A 19,936-nucleotide genomic window follows, 5' to 3' on the forward strand; every position below is an offset into this window, starting at 1 on the left:
GGAGATGTGCTAAATAGGAGGACATGGTTGCACATCACTGAAACTTCAGCCTGGTAGAACTAGCAATGGTAAGAGAAAAGATTATTTTACTCTTGAAAATTTTAAAGCATTTCAGAGAACAGTAATTCCACAGAAATCTCCAAGCTTTCACTTAATTTTCAGAGCTGCAGAGCAACTGCAGCTCCCATAAACTCCAATCAGAAAAGTGTGTGGTCAGAGCCTAACCTTCAGTCCCCACCATCAAAGCCCACACAAATACAGATCAGTACCCTGGCCACTCACAAAACAAAAGAGGGGCTCAAACTCCATGTCAGAGGATGACAAAAGCATTTGCACTGTATTCATAAACAAAACCCAGAAAAAAAAATTAAATGCTCCACAATATCACTAGGGCACAGATCTGTTTTTATAAAAACTCCAGTTTAATCTCATGGCTGAGACCTGGCAAAACATCTCTCTTTTGCGGCTGTTATTTTCTTTCTTTTTTTTTAAACAATCACGCACAGAGTCAGGCAAGTCCACACAGAGGAAAAAAAGCTTAACAAAACTGCAATTCATCAGAACTAGCAGGAAAAATAATCAGAAAACCAGGGCCAGTGGGATGGAGACAAGCCTCTTCATAGTGTCCAGCTTCCAGCCCTTCTCTTGACCTGGCAGCAAATAATATTTAAAGGGGACTAGTGCCTGCAAGCACAAGATCCAAGGTCTGGACTGCTGTATGGAGCCCTCAGAAAGTTCTTGCCTTCTGCCATCCTTCCATTCTGGGGCTGTTAAAGTCCTACTCCATCTCCAGTTGAACTCAGTGGGAAGTTTTCCATTCCTTGCTTGGAGCAGAATTGGTTATCACCAGTAAGCCTTTACATCAGTTAGGAGCAAGCAAAAGTTAAACAAAATAGGGATCAGCTGCAGCTTCTTCCCCATCCCTAGAGATTTTTATTCTTTTTTTTTTTTCCCAGAGATGGAGAGAAGCAAAAAGGACAACTGCAAAACCTGGGCATGCCTGAAAGGTTGTATATGCTACAGTAGATTGTCTGCATTTTCAAGGCCTGGGGAGAAGCTCCTGGTGGAAAGCTAAATCAGCCCTTGAATTCTGGCCTCCCCTGGTCTTGTTCCTCCTTTCCCAGGACAAGATCCTTCTCAGGAAGGCACATTCAGGCCTTCTGCCCACCACAGATTAACCAGAACTAATTAGCTACTCTGTGGGCAAAAAGCCACTTGATCTCACACTCTCAGTGCTGCAAATGTAGCAGCAGAAAGCAGTTCCACGCATCAGCCCAAGTTTCACAGATGTGTAAAATAATATTTAGGCAATTCCTTCATGTTAATTACATTTCCTTTTTTTCATACATTTACATAGAATGATTTTATATATATATATATATATATATATATATATATATAGGTGTATATATATATATATATATAATTTTAAAATATTCAACATTGCAGGTGTTTCAGAATCCATAAAAAAAGAAAAAATATTTTGATTGCACCATTTGGATGCTGGATGAGGGAAAATGTTGCAGACTTCACAGATGCTTTCTAATACAGACAAGTTCCTCTGAAGCTCTAAAGGTGAAAAAATAAGTATTCAGTCTTTCTACAGTGATAGCATGAGAGGTACAGCCCAGAGGACTGGGGTTTATAAGGTAAAATATAACCTTCATTTCTGTTTACTCTCCTGCCAGTGAGGCAGCTCCCACAGGAGCTAACATTATCCATGTCCCTGTTTTCCATCAGGGATTCTCACCTTTGCCAGCTCAGCCATTTCACTCTGAGCCAGTTTAAGAGAAGCTGCACCAACCCTTTGACTACATGGGAAGAATAAGTGAAATTCACTCACTGTTCTTCCACTTGTAAAAGACCACAAGCAACACATGCTGGTGGTATTTTGTCATGTCTGATACTGGGGCCATCTGCAAACTGGGCAACAGCCTTTACTTTTCACAGTCTCAGGAGAATTGAAATGTACTGCAGGGTCTCTGAAGTGATCCTTGTGGAGCTGCAGATGATGAGCCAGTCTGTTTAGGAAGGTCCTTTTAATAATACCAAGAAAAACCAGCTTTGCTCACCTGGGCCAGACTCATCTCCCATAAATCCAATCTATCCTTCTTCATAATGCTTCACAGATAAACGAATGAAAAACAGAAACAAAGCCTCCAAACAAACACAAACAAACAAAAACAATGAAAAACAAACCCATAACCAAGGAGGAAAAACACAAGAAAGAAGAAAATCCTTTCTTGAAAAGATCAGGTCTGACCCTGCAAATGACATTGGGGGTAGCTTAGTAAAGCTGGATCTCAGGAAGCTCCTGCCACCCAGCCAGCACCATTCAATGGGAGATGGCATCTGTCTTCTGGCCCTGTCCAACTCCAGGCTCTGGTCCTTCAAGCTGACTGCAGGTACCAATATCAGCATGGATTCATCCTCAAACTTTACAGACTCTGCAGAAGGCTGAATCTGGAGCTGAGAACAACAGGGCACCTTGCAACTAAGAACATGCTTTCATCTCTGCAGGACCTGGGGCTATATTTTAAGTGTTGTGGATACATCAGCGGAAGCCTGGAGATTAAATTGTAGATAAGCAATGGGATCAAGCTACAAAATAGAGATATCATTGCAGCATCTCTGCTTAATTAAAATCCAGGACCCAGATCTGAGTTCAAATTCTGAAATATCCTTAAAAGTATAGTCTGGATACAGATCTTACTTGAGGCTGATCTTTAATATCAAGTAAAGATTTCTAATATTTCTCTTGCAGGAGTTTCACCACTTATGCCAAAAGTGCTATTACTTACTGAAATGCTGTTAAGAGTTGAGACAGTGTATTATATACAAATTGCCAGACCTCATTTCTTGTTCATAGATCAGCTTATATGAAAATAAGGAGGTGAAAAAAATGGTTGTACATGTGCCAAGGTTTCATCACATTTTCTTTTCCTTCTGATGCATTACTTCATAAGCTTCTCTAGCTCCCTTCCAGCTGCCTTGCTAGTCAAAACTTCTAGGACCTGAGAGACTATTAGTCCTTGTCCAAAGTAAACTCTTTTGTTGATGCCAAAAAACCTGGGCATCACTTCCACAACTTTTACTTCCTCTAAAGCCTTACCACAATACCTCATATCGCACCTTCCCTTTGTCATTAACCCAGCCATGGTGATCAAAATATGCCTTTCTCAGGAGGCAGTGACATGTATATGCAGTGTGGAGCTGTGCTAACTATGAGGAGCATGAAGGACTGGAAATTCCCTAGCTTTAATAAGAGGCTGCACAGGCATATTATGGTCTGGGAGTAGAATAATACAATTGTCATGAAGCTGCATATTCTGGGCCTGCTGTCCACAGCTTGCCCAGGTAAAGCATAGGCTGCTGCCTGTGAAAGAACATGGACCCAAACAAGAACTCCAGGCTCTTATCTGGTTTAATAATTTCCCTCAACAAAACTGACAGCACAGACTTAGTTCTCTGCTCTGTTCCCATGTGGTACTGTACAAAGATAAAGAGTGTGGTGGGGAGGATCAAAGACTGCAGCTCGTGACAAGGAAAAGCCCTCTTGTTTTTCACATTCCCTTTGGAATTGGAAGGAGAAAATTCTGCTGAAGATACATTCCTTGCATTTGTGGGCCCATAACTTCTCAAAAATACTCTGGCATATCTCTCCTTTTGCAATCAAAGAGTCCAGAGAAAGCACTGCATGGGGGGGCTCAGGGCCCTCCAGCCACAATGGCACTAATAAAGTGACGCAGTCTGTACAGACTAGGAGCTCATGGGTTGAGTTTATTAACCATTGGAAATTGCCAGTACTTCACAAAACAAAGCCCTAAACACATGTCTTTTGGGAAATTCTGGCTGACACTCATTGTGGTGGCTGTAGCACTTCCTAAGAGTTTACTGCTTAAACTATAGCCCATCACACCCACCTGAGGGCCTGCAGACTCAGACATCTCCAGGAATGATGGCCCCTGCAAGCACATTACAGGGACAATCTCAGTGCTGGCAGCAACACCTGTGTTCCCATCTCCTCTCTAGTCACCAGTGACACTTAAATTGCAGAGACAGCACAGGCTGTACCTGACTTTGCCATACCCACAGTCATAGATCAGGCAATAGATGAGCCTGTGGTGAATGCAGAGTTAGAGGTGTTATAAAGGAAGCTTTAATTCTATTCCCATGGCAGCTGTTGCATATCTGAACACGTATTTGCCTGTAACATTAATGTTTCCTTCAGGAGAGAGTTTAATTCACTTCAAATCCCCCTCTCAGGACTTGTTCGTGATCTGTTCTGCAGTCCCACAAATCATCCTCTTTACCATATTCTTAATCAATCTGAAAGCACTGAAGTCCAGGGAGGTGGCAACCAGCCACACTCTCAAAGAAACAATATAAAATCATAGGAGAGGAAATTTAAATGAAGAAGAAGCACCTGGGGACATGCCACACAGTGGCAATGAAATACCAAGGGTCAAAGATATGTCAGTCAGGGTGCAAGAGGGCAATAGCCCAAGGACATGGAGATAAGAAGATCCTCTTGCTTTTGTCTGCTATTGGCAGTGTGGAGTTTAGCTGGAGACAGCTGCAGAGGTGTCATCTGGCTTTAAGCAACAACGAAAATGGTTGCTACTGGCCTTCAGTATGACCTTGCCTTCGCTTTCCCTGCTTTCAGCCTGAGGGGTCTCTACCACTGAGCAGCCAGCTGCACACTCATTCCTCAGCCACACCTATCTTGTGTGCCCAAGGAAGGAGAGACTGAGCACACAAAACTAGTGAGCAAGACCTGGAAGACTGAAAGAACAACTAGGCATTTCCTGTCCAGCTGTTTTCATTCCAGCCCTTGCACAGGCTGGAAAGAGCACATCTCTGATGCAAGGAGAGAGCTGGAGGCAGCGTCTTCAGGTTGTATGTTTATCCTTGGGTGCCTCATGCCCTGTATGATTTGCTCATGCCAGCTTAACCTTCCTCTTCAGCTCCTCTTCCCCCAGCCTCCTGCACTGTTTATTTACACTGTAAGATACAGTGAAAAAAAAAATTTACACTGCGTAAATCAGAAAGTCCTTCATTGGTGTCTGGAAAACAATGGTAGGAGTTCTCAAACATCTGGACTTACCTCCTCAGCAGATGTTGCGCCCCTGCACCCTGAGCTGCAGTGTTTTGTAATAATGTTTCCTCTCAGCTCTATATTGTAATTATACAGAGATTTACCTTTCCTTTTTTCCATAGGGAGGATGAGACTTTCACAGGGCTTGTTAGAGAACAGGTGTGAGAAATGCAAGTTCCCTGGGACTAGCTTACCATAAAAAAATAGACAGTGAGGGACTAGGCAGGAGCAACAAGGGGAATAAAAAGCAAGACAAAGATACCATGACCTTCCATAGCAAAAGCTTTGCAGGAAACCATAAAGGATTCAGGTCCATCTTGCACAGAATAGTTTTAACAACAGCAAAGTGGCAAGAGTTGGTCTTGGACACTCCCATTCTAATCATCACAGAAAAGGAATAGGAGGAGCAGCTGCTACTCAATCTGTCTCCCACTTCGTCCATCCAGAATCACAGAGCGCCTCTGGGGCTGGTAGAAGCAGCTGGTAGAGGTCTCCAGTCTCTGGCCATTCTTGGGGATGGTCATTTTGTTCCGCAGCATCACCCCTTCAGGCGTTGTCCGCGCAGGGTCGGACAGATCGCCACAAATGGGGCTCAGAGAGGTGGTCTGAGTGGGGCTCCTGATGGGTGACAACAATACCCTGGAGTCTGCTGAGGACGTGGGGTGGTCCATGATGGGGAAAGGGGGACTGAAGAGAATCAGACTCTGGGGCCTCCCAGGCCTAGATCTGTAGGAGGGTTTGGAGAACCCTGATGGCCTCTCAATCTTTGAAGACTGTGGGTTATCTCCAGCTGTCTCCCCGCCAGAGGTGCGCTTTCGGCGCAGAACAGGGGCATCCAGAGCAGGGTGGTGACTGGACTGAGATGGCTCCAGTGGAGAGCCCAGGCTGCCATGCCAAGGGCAGGCTGAGTCCTTTTGAGCAGGGTCACTGTTTTCTTTCTCTGCTTTGGCTTTCTTCTCTGTCAGCGGGCTCTTGGGGGCCTCCAGGTGGCTCCAAGCCACCCGTGGAGCTTGCCTGATGGCCTGTTTGGCTTCTGATTCCTTCTTCTCAGGGGCTGGAGCAGTGTTCTGAGCCTGCAGGGGCTGGGGGATCTGGGTGTACTGAATCTTGGGTGGTATCACGGGCACTGCTCTAGCCTGGCACATCTTAATCATGAAGGAGGTCCTGACTGCTGACACGCTGACAGGGGCAGAGTTACGACGGCCACTGGTGGCGTGGGCCACTGCCAGGTAATCCAAGTCTAGATCCACGGGGGCATTGAAACGAGACCCCCAGGGAACACCCCTAGTGGCAGCAGGGCAGTGTGTCGGCAGGGATGGGACAGAATCACTGCTTTTTACTTCCTTCTGCCCATATAGGAGGTTCCCAGGGGCAGATGGCATGGACAGGCTCTCAAATGTGAAGAAATCTGGGGCTGGGAGGAGTGAATCCAAGTTGAGGGATGAAGGCCTGGTCTTTACTTTGCGAGGTGTTTCTTCACCTTTATTACTCAGCTGTGACTCAGCAGCAGAGCACAATGCTTTGGTGACAGTGTCTCCTCCCAGGGCAGTGTCCTGAGAGATGGATAACTCCTCCTTTGTGCTCTTAGTCTGTGAAGAACTGCCTGGGCTATTATGGTATGGCAAAGGAAACTCAAGCTTTGGGCTCCAAGGGTTTTCTTTGCTCATATGCGCTTTTTTCCCCTCTGTCTCTGAAAGAGGGACTCCGGAGGGTCCTGCTTTCTCACCTGGTGCTTTCTCCCTGATAAGGGGATACTCAGGATTTGAAGGCTCTTCTGGAGGACTTGGGCCATTCTCATCTTGCATAACTTTGCCCAAAGTAGAGGGGGACATGGGTTGTGTTTTGGACAGCTCACAAGTCACTGAATGCAGAAAGTCACCGCATGGCTGCTGCTGGTCAGTGGCATCTATGAAAGAGAACGGGGCAGTCCACAGACTCAGCACTGTGTCTTTACTGTCCAGGGAGAGGCTGCGACTGAACCGTGGCCTAAGAGAAAGGCTTGTCTCTGCTTTCTGGCTCTGTGGGTGAAACTCCTGGGTCATCTTCTCTTGAATGTCCTTCAAGGTTGGGGAATGGAGAGGGCTTGTAACCCACTGGTGATCCTCCCAAGGCTCTACAAGTTCTAAGCTCTGCACATTATCTGTCCAGGCATCCTCATCATCCTGGTCAGCAGCATCCTGGGTTCTGCTGACCGCATTGCCTTCCTTCACCTCCTGGATTTCAGCTCCACTCAGTGCCTTGGAGGAGAATGTGTCCCTTCCATCAGTAGTCATTATCTCATGTTTCTCCCTCTCAATTTGGACTCTGGTAAGACCATCCTTTTCCCTCTGGAGGTAGTAAGTGCCATCTTTTTCCTTCTCTGATTCTGGACATGCTCCTTTGGAACAAGATAATCCATCACTAGTGGCAATCTCACTAAATTCTGATTGACCATTAAGCTTCCAGTCCAGGGTAGGAATGAGACATTCACTCCTGCTCTCCACCATTGACTGGTGGTTCTTTGGAGTGGCTGAGCCTGTTGGAAGAGTGCCCAGTTTGGGTAGGGCTGAAGCACCACTCTGCTGTGCAACTGCATCAGACTGGCAGCTGGGGAGGCTGTCTTGTTGCTCCATGCCACTGGCACCACATAAAGGCACCTGAGTTATCTGTGATGTTCTGCTTTCAGATTTCTGCTCAGCAAGCATTGGACTCTGTCCTGGGCCAGGGCAAAGACTATCTGTTTGTACTGAAGAGGGGGATTCAGAAATTGGGCTTGTCTTGGGAACAGCTGCTGGCAAGAGCAAGAGCTCCTCTTCAGGTTCAATGATTTTCAGTTCCTGCTGTATCTCTGGCCACAGTGGTTCCAGAAGGGCATTCGCTGGGTCTTCCTCAGTCTGAAAAACAGAGGAAATGCCATCACCTGGGAGCTCACAACTTCCCAGTAAATACCCTTCCATTTTCCCCAAACAGCCCTCCTAGAATAGCCAGGCTCCTGGATGAGTACGCTCACGGGTACAGAAACACAGACACACAGACTGCTACCAGTTCAAGGAAGAAAATACATCTATAAACGAGTGGGTTTATGGAGGAGAAAGCCTGAGGTGCAGCCAAAAGGAGGCCTGGACAGACATACTGAAATAGTGAGCTGAATGAGTAGCTGGAATGTTCCAGCCCATTTCTCAGCAATTCCCATTCAGGCTCGCTTGGCCTTGCCAGAGAATATGCATTCCCAAACTGCACACAAACTCGAATGAATAATCTATTCAAGGAGATATGCCAACAGATCTTTAAATAGCTGTCCAGAGATGAGTATCGCTGTAAGAAGCTTGGTGAAAAGGCTTTGCTAGAGATACAGAGGAGGCAAAAATAGTAAGAATTAAAAAAATAAAATTGTGTGTAGAGAATGGGAGTAAAAAAGGACTGTTCAGGCTGTCCAGGACAAATGGGACAGCAAAAATAGAAGGGGAATTCAGAGACCACGGGTCAAAATGTTCAGACATCCGGACAGTCTCACATCTGGACAGTCTCAGAGCAGACAGATGGTACAGACTGAAATGCTACAGTTACAGGAAAAGATGACCAAAAGGGGACAGCAGGTAGTTACGTAAAGGTAAATCACCACATGGTGATTTCACAGAAGTGAAATAAATCAGTTCATGGTCAATTATTGGTGCTGCTTGGCCTAAGTTACAGTCTGAGTTTTCACAACTACAGACACACAATAAAACTTTAAACAACCTCCCAGTCACCACCACAACATGGTCCCCCACCTTTCTCATGCCTTCTTCCTTACCATATCTCTTAGGTGCGATCCTCCTTCTGTCTTAGCCATCTCAATCTCCTGTTGGTCACAGCTGCCTTCTGAGGAGACATCCTTCATCTTGAGTTGTCCTTGCTCTGCTTTGTCTCCTGGGAGTGGTCCCTTATGGAACTCTGAAGCTGGTGTTTGTTGCAAGGTAGGACTCTGCTCGGAGGACTGCTGGGGGCCGCTGGTGCTGCTTGTGCAGCCGCTTTGTCCACATGTCTCCTGATTTTCTGCTGCTGGCTGTGCCATTTCTAGGGACTCAGGTTTCCCAGCTGCCACCAGCTCCTCAGGATGAGAGCCTGGATCAGAAACACAAATGAATGTAACTACTTGAGACTGAAAACTTGTGTCCCGGGACAAAGCAATGCTGCCAAGAGCCAACATCAACTAACAATGCTAGAGAGCTCCCTCCAGGCACAACTGGATGTTTCTGGGAGGTCACCTACCTCCCCAGGCTCCTTACTGCGCCAAGCACCACCCTGACCTACTATCAAGTCAATACCCACCCTGCTATAGGTTAGTTTCTTTCCTGCCACAAGCTCAAGCTGGAGAAACCTCCACAGCACCAAGCTGCAGGGCACTTCCAGCAGCCCAGATGAGGATCCATACCCCTCTCCTTAAGAGACAACTTACCTCTGGATGCTGCCAATGGCAGAGCTGGCCCCGGCTGTTTCTCCTTGCACTCTGCTGCCTGCTCTGTCCTTGTGTGGGTCCCTGGCTCCAGAGCAGAGGGGCTTGAGCTCTCCACCAGAGAAGACAGCTCCTCTAGACTGGAAAGGGAATGCTTCTCCTTGGTGGGCAGGCGGCAGGGTGTGCTGTTGGTGCTGATGACTGCCGACACCCTCAGTGGGACAGAGACAGCAAAGGGCTCCGAGATGTTCAGGGCTTTCCTCTGGTGATGAGGAGAGGCCTCCAAGGGAAAGAGGCTGCTTGGGAAGCCTGACTTGGTGGCTGTTTCAGAGGTGTAGAACATGAGCACTCCTTTGGCTGAAGTCTGCTCATTTTCAGCATCCTCTGCTACCCGGAAAACCTTCAGCTGCTCAGGGGGTGACTTCACCTGCAGTGTCCGGGGAAGACCTCTCTCCCCACCCAGCTCTGAACCTCCTTTGGCCCCCATGGCAGATCCTTCCCGGTCCCATTCATTCTCCTTGCTGAGGTCATATGAGCTGCCTGTGCCTCCTGTCCGTATCTTGGTGGGAACAAAGAATCCTCCAGTAGTCACTGACCGTTTGAACCTGCTTTTGTCATCCTCCCCTAGAGACGGGAACATAGGAGCAAGTCAGTGGGAAGCAAAGAACCAGCAAACAAACTTCCTCTGTGAGAAGCCCTCCTCAATCCCTCCAGGGATGAGTCCTGCCCTGCTGAACACTCACATTTCCCCAGATAGATGGAGACAAGTGGCACTGAAGGCTCTCTATGCTCTAGCCCTAGGGCTTCCTTCAAAACAGGCAGGCAGCACAGGACTGAATGCTCTCCAGTGGAAATCAGCTCAGACTTTTTTTAGACACCCTTCTCCATCAGATGCAGCCAAGTCTAGGGCTAGAGCACAGAAAGCCCACAATGCACATGCCAGGCTTTGTCACCTTTTTGTAAGCCTTTTTCACCTACAAATGGGATTTTTGTGCCCAGAATAACCAAGAAAGGTATCAAATCAGTCCATCTGCCAATAAAGGTGTAGCTAAAAGTGGTAACTCTCAGGTGGATGCACTGAGATAAACAACACAGAAAAGAGTCAAAAATGCACACACACAGAGGTGGGGACACACATCAGCAGCCATGGCATAAGTACACAAAGATACACAACTTGGTGAGATAGACACAGACTTCTCATCCATTGAGGGTGGTGAGACACTGGAACAGGCTGTCCACAGAAGCTGTGGATACCCCATCCCTGGAAGTGTTCAAGGCTTGCTCAAGTGTTGGTACCACCTGGCGCAGTGGAAGGTGTCCCTGCCTGTGGCAGGGGTTTTGGAGCTAGGAGATTTCAGAAGTCCCTTTCAACCCAAACCATTCTGTGATTCTGTGATCCATGCTGCTGAAAATGCAGAGCTGCAATCCTTCCCCCTTACAGTACAGGCAGGCTATGGATGTCTCACCTTCCACTGGCAGGGAACACAACGAGTCCATGCTCTTTGCAGGCCGGATAGTTGCTTTTTCTGTGGAAAAAGAGATTTAGAAGCAGGTATCAGATCCTGTGGCTTTGCAGGCTTCAGCCCATAAAGATCAAAGGCTGCAAACATATAGACAGGCATGCCAGGCAGACATTTTCCATTTCCAAGCATTCCCCCATGTATCTAGACCACATGGCTTATTACCCACAACACTTGTCCACACAGCTGGGGATCTGCTAGTGCTAACAACAGCTTTGCACCTGCTGGACATGTGGAGAGCTATACTTAACCCAGCCAGACAACACCACCTCCACTCTGAAGCAGTTAAGCACCCCCAAAGCTGTCATGTGCCACTCCCCTCCCCAACTTAGTCAGGCTATTGGTTGGGGGGGACTTTTTAACTAAACTGACATAAATGCCTTATCACCTCTCATTCCTGATAGCAAATGTTGGGTTATTTTTACGTTGCACTCCCAGCTCTTTTGCTGATGGGAGCATACCCTGCCTCCAGCAAGAACTCTGGGAAATTTCTGAGAGCAGTGAGCGACCTATTTTGCTGGCCATCCTCACTGGACTTGCTTGTCCAGAAACAAGCTGTCATTTGTTACTATACACTCTACAGGTCTGCTCCTGAGAGGTTTTGGAAGCTTGTAGCTGTTGCTGCTCTGAAAAAGGAAGGGAGGTGGGGAAATGTAGCTGGCAAGGAAGACAAGTTAGTCTCTGGCAGCCCAGAAAGGGTCCATGGAGATCTGGAAAATGTCTGGGAGTAAAGTTTGCTGTTTACAGAGTTGCACAAAGTAGGTAAAACAGAAAGTCAGCAGGCTTGTTGGACTTCATTTGTTTATATAATTGAAGCTTCTGGCTCTGACTCTCACATGAGCATAGAGAAACTCCAGCTACTTTTTACATTTATATGGAGTCCTGGCTACTTTTTATGTTCATAAGATGTGATGTCTTGAGCACTGTTTCCACTTTTCAGGAGGAACAGAACTCAAGCTGGGGAGCTGTGTAAGTCACATTTTATGTGACTTACAGATTTGTGTGCACAGACTCAACCTGTGCTGAAGCATGTGCTGAGTTTCAGCAGCAACTTCATCTGTTTCCTCACATTAGGCTGTAAGCAGAGAGCACTGAAAAATGTAACATAACAGCAGAGAAAGGCACTTGAAGCAGTGCCTTTCTCTGCTGTTATGTTACATTTTTCAGTGCTGAAAACTCTGCACAAGACTGTGCATTTGTGTGTCCTGCTGGTGAAAATGTCCAGCCCCTTGTCACTCAGTACTGTCCTTGGAACAAGGCTCAGCCTCCACGATCACTGGGGCTGCCATCATTTCTGGGCCTCCTTGGGTTAGCGCTATTTTGGGACAGAGTATTCCTTATCAAAGTGAGAAGGTGATCCCATGATCAAAATAGGATAGAGAGCTATTTTGAAGTCTGTCAAGACCACACTGTGTGACGCCATCTGTACATGCAAAACATGGGGAAGGCAGGGGTCCAAAAAGAGCTGGATCCAGCATTTGGCTTCACACTCATTTCTGATCCGAATACAGCCTCTCTTATATGTGGTTGTAGCTAATGTTGCCAATATTAAGTGTTTTATTTGAAGTCTTACAATGTTAGGCAGTGGTCCTCCAAACACCAGCTCCTGAAGTCATGAGATTATATAAAGAAAAAATCCACTTTCATCTCTCTATAGAAAACAATTCCTTGACTTGAAGATACTAAAAAAAATCTGGAACATATAAACCCAAAACATTTCTTTATGAATTCAAATTTAAAGGGCATGCCTTCTTTTTAAGAATGTGATTACTTTTGAGTCAAGTTCATAATTTTTAGAGCTTGAGTCATCATTTCTTAACACTGGGAACTGGCACTGCCATGTGATTTTCTAGGAAGCAGAGTGTTTAAGAGATTGCAGCCCAGGAGAGGTTAGAACTTGGGATTACAGCCAGAAGAAAACACAACTTTTCTCTTGTAAATTCTGCAAAAGCAATGGCTTCCCTCAAAGTGCTGAGAGCCAGAGCTGAAGGCACTCCCGGTGCCTCATTTTTCACAAAGACACTGAATGCAGTGGGTTCTTTAAAGTCCTTTAGTGAAAGGACAGCCTGGAAGGACAGCCTAGAAAGACAGCCATTCACCCAGTGCCATGTAATGAGCCTCAGGAGACAGAGACTGGCTGGGCTGGAACAGTGGACTAATCCAAACCCACATAACACTTCCTAGTCCCCAGACTTGACAGCTGGACAACAGGAGCCTGTTTATCAGGTACCAAAATGCAATGTTTACTGTAGCTGTCTGTCCAATCCTCCTGGAAGGGTATTTCTTGCCATCACAGGAAAATGAGATGTGCATGAAACCAGGCAACAAGCAGGACCCCATTAGGCTATCTCAAGTCTATGGCATTAGTGGCAAGTGGATACAGGCTGTCCCATGCTACCAATAGCACAGGAAAAAGCCTCAGAGAGAAACATTCAGCTGTAAAGTGTGTTCTTACCAGACAGCTTCTGTGCCCTTACAAAGACACTCCCATTTCGACTCAGTTTAGACTTTGATTCTGAGCCAGAACGGCCCAAATTAAATATTGACTTCCATTTCTTGGACTTGGTGGATAATTTCCTCCTGGAAGGAAAAAAGGCTCAGATGGTCATCAAACCTTAGAGACTTTTGCCTTTTTAATACCCTCCAAAGACCTCTGAGCTGTCTCCCCTCAACACTTTCAATTTTTTTCTTCTCACACCTCTTTTAACTCTAAAGCATGCAAAGCTTAGCTATACAACCAACCCTTGTTGGCTACATAGGTAGCAATCACGCTGTAAATTATTTATCTGTACTGCTGATTTAACTATTTCATGGATGGAAATACACCTAAGCCTTCAGATAGTTGGTTCTGGCATCATGCTACAGCAACAGTGACTGAGCAATCAACCATGCTTGCCTCCAGAAAGGAGTGGTTTTCAAGGCTCAGACTATCCTGCAATAAAGCAAAGAAAAATTGCCTTTTTTACAGGTTTTAATGACACAATGTATGATAAATTCCGGGGAACTGATAGAACTGGTACCATTTCTCAGTGCACAAAGTTATGCTTAAAGGACCATGTCTTATGGGAAAAATAAAGGAATTCCTTAATGAAAACTAGCTATTAATGCTTCTCAGGCCAACATTAATTTAATCACAGGTCTTATATATTCATATGCAAGTATAATGTACAAACCAAAGAGGAGGGAATTAAATCAATTTCTCATAACCCTCCGAGGAAGTAAGACACCAGTTCCCTGCGTCTCTTTGGAAATCCCAGCTTTTGCAGAAAGAAGCTTCTTGTCCTAATGCATTTTTTTTTCTTATATACATATTTATTCATGAAGGTCTGTTTCACTTCCTTCATTCTCATTCTGACCCCTCCTTCAATCTCCCCATCTTTCAGAGCAAGAATTCTCTTAGCTCCTTGTCTTGCTCTCCACACTGGGCTTTCTATCCCCACATTTCTGCTTTTCTTTCTGATAGGTACATAGAGAAGTACATATCAGTCCTACAAAGGTGATTAATATTTGGGAAGAGGACTTTTCTCTTCAAATTAGAAAGGAGAAGACTCTAGAGGGACAAACACATTTTTGTCTTAAGCTGGTTATCCTCTTGCCAGTATTCTGTTAGATGATTCCTTTTTGCTTTAATATATCAAGTGCCAATAAATATCTTTGTTCTGGAGCTTTCTGGGTCAGTAAATTAATGAGCCTCCTGCTGCAGAGGCTATAATCTATCTGAACCAGGCAGTAGAGTGGCTATATATTAACAGTTAGATAGACCAATAGATAAATACTTATTCTGGGCAGCTGTGCCAACAACTGCAGCAACCTCAGCTGAAATCAGACTCTTCTCCGGGCACAGACATAGCTGGCATAGGTGCCACTATGTAAATATCTCTCCATTCAGGGAGTGAAAATGAGCCTTCCTGCTTGGCTGTAATTGCAGAGGAACCAGGAGAATGGAGACTCTGGAGCAGGTCAGTGGCACCAAACGTGCCCTGGACCAGCCACCAGCAGGTGGAACTCGTAGATGAGCTGTGCCCCAACCTTCTCCATGCTCCCATATTTAGCCAACTTCTGAGCTGGCACAAGGATGCAAAGACAATTCATTCCTCCTGCAGGAGGTCTGTGAGGATCTGCCCTGATGGAGAGATGAGAACTAGTGAAGCCATGAACCCAGCACCTGAAATACTTCTCAGGAATAGCTCTGCCTCTTTTAAGGACACTGAATTTTGTTTGTGTAGTGGCAGTAGATTGAGATGAGTGCAGGTGTGGGGGTATCACGTTAACAAAAGGATCATTTCCGATCACACTGGGGAACCTGCACTTTTTTCTTTATGCTTTGCACTTTTCTTGGCACTTACTTGCTGTCAGGAAGATCAACAACTGTGTGGAAGAGGGACCCAATTACAGGCACGATTTCAGGCAAGCTGTTCTCTCTCCTCTCCTTCCGAGCAGGATGGGATGCAGACAGACTCCGTGCCTGGGCTTCTTCCAGGCTCACCAGTTTCATTGGCAGGGAGGCCGAGGGGAGGGTCAAACTTTTCACAACTGATGCGCTCTCTGAAAAACAAGAAAATACATTCCAGCCTGGGGTGAGGAGAGACGAGAGCAAGAGCTTCATGACTTTATTTGACTGGAACATCTCCTGTGGAGGGGGGAAAGAAGTGGCACGTGCAGGGAGAAAGGCTTTTTGTCAGATAAGCCTTTCAGCTCCCCAGCAACCTTATCCATCTGAGTACATTCCCAGCAGGGGCCATGCTTGCCAGCCAAAGGCTGTGTTGTGTGGATTTGCTTCCTCTGCTGCAGACACTTCTGTGTGAAGGAGGTGTCTCTGAAAACCACCAGGATTCACACATTCCCTTTACTCCTCCCTCACTCCCTTCCTCCATCTCGCCCCTACCCTCCCCTGATTTTGAAGCAGTTCAGTCCCTGATCCCAATGTGGTACCTAGTTCTTTCACTTCCACATCTTTCTCCTTGTCTTGTTGCAGGACCAGTATTATTTTAACTTTTTAATCCATTTCAGGGCCACAGAAAGCAGTCTCACTGATAGCCCAGAGAACTGAAAGTGTCTGTTTATAGGGGCAGGGGCAAAGCCATGTTAAGGTAAAGATGGGCAGAATGAGCTGACACAGGGCTGCAAAGCAGAAAGGTGGATTCTGCCTGAGTACTGAAGGTATCAGAAGTCTTTTGAATGTGTAAAATGGGAAGGTACATATTTCTGCAGTTATGTGAGGTCACTGTGGATCCATGCCTTCTCAATTCTCAGTCTTTGCCAACAAAACCATCACTAAACAGCAAAATCAGCATCTCTGAAAACTATTGATGTCCCAGGAAAAAAAAAAAAACAAACATCTCTTTTATAAAATGTTCTCAGGAACAAGATAGAAGTTTTTGGAGCACAAGATGAATTTTTTTCCCAGGAGTGCCTGGGAGTGTGACCTCTAACTTGGGTGGAAATAGTGGCTGCAGGGCAGGTATTGTTGGTATGAGGAATTGTAACTGGGGGAATCTGGCAGAAGAGCTGAGACTGTGGCTGATGGACTTACAGAAAAAGCTTAGATCAATATTGAGAATCAATCAGGTGGTCTTCCTTTTGTGGAAAGGCTTAAGCCACATGAGATCATGCAGAAGATGAGACATAAGGCAACCTGAGAAAACACCAAAGGAGGCTAGTATGGAAAAAGAAAATGTTTAAGATAGGGATAAAGAAGATAAGAGTAATGAGATATTGGGCTCAAGGTGTCTTTGGGGAAGTCTGTGGTGATAGCAAGGGTTACTGTGCTTGTAATATTAGTTGAAGGGAGAGCTGAACGACACGGCAAGTGACATGGGAAGTGGCTCAGGGAGGTTGCTACCAATGTTCTCTGCAGAGCTGGCTTTCCTGTTGTTGTTGAAGATCTGATCCACGTGGTTCAGGATGAACTCAATCACCAATTGCTGCACTCGCACCTCCAGGAAAGCTGCATCCCCATTGCAGCCAACTGCCTCAATCTCCTTTGACCTGCATGAGGAAAGAGGGGTACCAGTAGTGAGCATTGCCACACACAGCCCCTGGCAAGGACAGACCACATTTCTTCCTGCAAGCAAGGCAACTGGGATGATTTCCCACTCTTGCTGTACCTCTTCCTCTCCTTCCTTCACAGGCCCTCATCCCCTCTTTGTCTTTTCAATATTTTAAAAATTATTTCTGTTTTCTTTGCCACCTCTGCTACTTCCTTTCCTGAATGTGTTATTTGCCCCACTTGGCTTTTACATTCTTCAGCAGGTAAAACTGTGACTCTCAAGTTCTGTTCTTCTCCCTTTTCCCTATTTTAGCTATTTCAAGGCTGGGCCTGAAAAACAACACAGGAGGCTTCAAAGGCTGATTCTAGATCCCTACTCAGTGCTTCAATCACCTCTCAGTGAAATCCCTTAGACCCTGCTCAGGTCTTCCTCATGCCAATTTCTTCTATACTTTGCTGTGTGCCCCAATAGTCTCTTCTCTGCACCCCCCCCCCTCCCCCCCCCCCCCCCCCCCCCGTGCTCCCACATTCTCAATCTTGCTCTCAGCAAAGGAATATTCCTTATCTTGACATGCCAAAGTGTTGCTGAAGAAATTATCTTTGGGCAATGGATCCTTTGTAAAGTTAATGACTGGTGTGTTAGATAACAGCTTGGGGCATTGCCAAGAGGATAACCCTGTAAGGAGACAGCAGTTGCATTGCTTGCGCCTTTCTTTTCCTCCCTGGGACTTGTACTTATGAAAGATTGCAAAGGAATAACAGACTTCATTTTTTTTGACAAGGGCAGATGCTAGAATGAAAATGTCTCAGTAGTAAAGGCCCAATTTATGATATTCAATGGAGTCAACATTTGATTCATTTTCAGAACCTGCTCTGCCATTTTTGGGATTTGGAAGGGTGAGATAACTCTTTAGAACATGCTTTTCAGCCTGTACCTCTCTAGCCAACGTTCTCTGCCAGCCCAGGGCTACCCTGATGGCTCTGCCATCACTCCTCTCCTGCCCAGCTGCAGTCCTGGACTCTCCTTGCATAGTTCATTCCTCTAAATGCAGGGGTATTGGATGGATGGAAAGGGAATTTTGACAAGATACAAAATCTTTAATTTTTTTTTCCCATATGCTATTTTTCCTTGTTCTGCTTAGCTCTACAACATAGCAGCCAAACCCCTGCCTGCATCTAATCCAGGCTTCTTCACAGCAGAGTGCCAGGCATAACAAACATGAAAAACTAGCTGGTGGTCTTGAGATCTGACACTGGCTGCCATTTCAAGCCCAGCAAGCTCATCTCAATTTTGCACAAGCAGATCTGGGAACAGGTCTCTAGTATTATTGCCCTGTTTTTCTCCCTTCTGATCCTTTCTGTCTCTCACTGCCCTGCTGCAGAAGCACTGGCACCATCAAAAATGCCATTAACATTCCCAAGTGATGAGTAAAGTCCTCATTTCTAAATCTATGCTCAACTTGCAAATAACAACTTTTTTTTTTTTTTTTTTTTTTTTTTTTTTTTTTTTTTTTTTTAAATAAGAAACACACAAACCCACAAGCTTCCTTGGATGCTGGCAGTAAAACCTTAGATTATTCAACCTGGAAGAAAAGCTGTTTGCTCTGCTATGCTCTTCTCTTTAGTTGCTCAGCTTTTCCCCATCTTTGCATTTCCCTCAGGTCATTAAGCTCAGATGCTGCCACTCCCCTTGGAACTCAGCATGGTGCTCTGGATTAGAAGAACCTCTACTGTACCTGAGGAGATTTGGAGCCCACACCAAGGCCAGGTTTCTGGTGTGCATGTTAGTCATGTTGCTGAAGGAGGCCAGGTGAGTCAGGTGCTTGATCAGGTATTCCAACGTTCTGCAGTGGTTTCACACAAAGAAAGAAAAATGTGTCACATTACCAGTGTCTGCCTGCCTGGGACAATGAGGCTCAGGGCCAGCCCTGTCCCCTCCCCAGGCGTCTGCAATGGCACAACAGAGCCCATGGGGCAGAGGAGGCACAACACCAGCATTTGCACGGGATGGCAATGAATACCTGAACAGCTGAGCTCTGGGGTGGCCAAGAGTGGGGCATGAACCAAACTATTCTTAGCATGCTTAGGGAGCAAAGAAGACAGGAGATGGATGGAAGAGGGAATGGGATGCTGCAAAAACTGAGCTCTTAGCTCTTGCTCAGGCACCTCCAGCAAATCATCTTCTCCTTACTACACCCAGGACACTGCCCAAGGGTACCTCAGTGGTCATACTTGGGGAAGGAGGATGGTAAGACTGCAGCAGGGAGACCTTGTTCTGTCTCTTAACAAAGGTTTGTTCAGTGATATTTAAATGCCAGATAAATTGTTGCCAGATTTGGAAATGCTGAGTCAGCTTTTGGAAATTGATTTCTGGAAATTAATTCCAGAGCTATTTCAGGCAATATTCCCTGATGAGGGTGAGGTCACCACACTGATCCTCAGCACCTTTGTGGACACAATCTTACCTGTAATGTGATGGTGGGAGCTCCTGGATGACATTTTGAATTCGTGCCAGCTGCTCGTCCTCGGGGAAGCGTGACACTGCTTCCTGCAGGGACACAAGGAAACAGTACACCCTGGCAATGGACTCAGGGGAAAAGGAAGAGGGATAAGAAGGGTCACACGAGACACCCTGTCTCAGAGGGAATGCTCTCTTGTTACCCTACAGAGCTATTGGAAGAAGAAGTTTCTTTGTGTCCCCAGCACAGCAGAGATTTCCTGCACTGTTATTCCTTGTCTCAGCACACCATGCCCCAGACATTCAAACATGGTGGTCAGTATTTATGGGAGAGGGTCAATCAAGGACTTAGACTTTCAATTACAGATTACAGGGGCGGGGGGGGGGGGGGGTTGGCTTGTGTTGGTTTGTTTTGCTTTGCTTTTCGTGGGGTATTGTTTTGGTTCTTTTCACTTTT

General features: G+C 46.0%; 1 protein-coding gene across 1 annotated transcript in view; it reads right to left on the reverse strand.

The window, feature by feature from the left end:
* Positions 1–401: 401 nt before the first annotated feature.
* Positions 402–19,936, reverse strand: part of ARHGAP31 (Rho GTPase activating protein 31) — a 61,007-nt gene continuing 41,472 nt past the window's right edge. The window contains exons 4-12 of the mRNA XM_038129412.1: positions 19,487–19,569; positions 18,758–18,865; positions 16,875–17,020; positions 15,379–15,577; positions 13,488–13,612; positions 10,979–11,038; positions 9,516–10,136; positions 8,871–9,181; positions 402–7,971 (exon numbers count right to left, since the gene is read on the reverse strand). Coding sequence (XP_037985340.1) covers positions 5,512–7,971; positions 8,871–9,181; positions 9,516–10,136; positions 10,979–11,038; positions 13,488–13,612; positions 15,379–15,577; positions 16,875–17,020; positions 18,758–18,865; positions 19,487–19,569 — 4,113 coding nt within the window. The 3' untranslated portion in view covers positions 402–5,511. The remainder of the gene's footprint in view (positions 7,972–8,870; positions 9,182–9,515; positions 10,137–10,978; positions 11,039–13,487; positions 13,613–15,378; positions 15,578–16,874; positions 17,021–18,757; positions 18,866–19,486; positions 19,570–19,936) is intronic.

The sequence above is a fragment of the Motacilla alba genome, chromosome 1 (assembly GCF_015832195.1).
Source record: "Motacilla alba alba isolate MOTALB_02 chromosome 1, Motacilla_alba_V1.0_pri, whole genome shotgun sequence".
In the NCBI taxonomy this organism is placed as follows: Eukaryota; Metazoa; Chordata; class Aves; order Passeriformes; family Motacillidae; genus Motacilla; species Motacilla alba.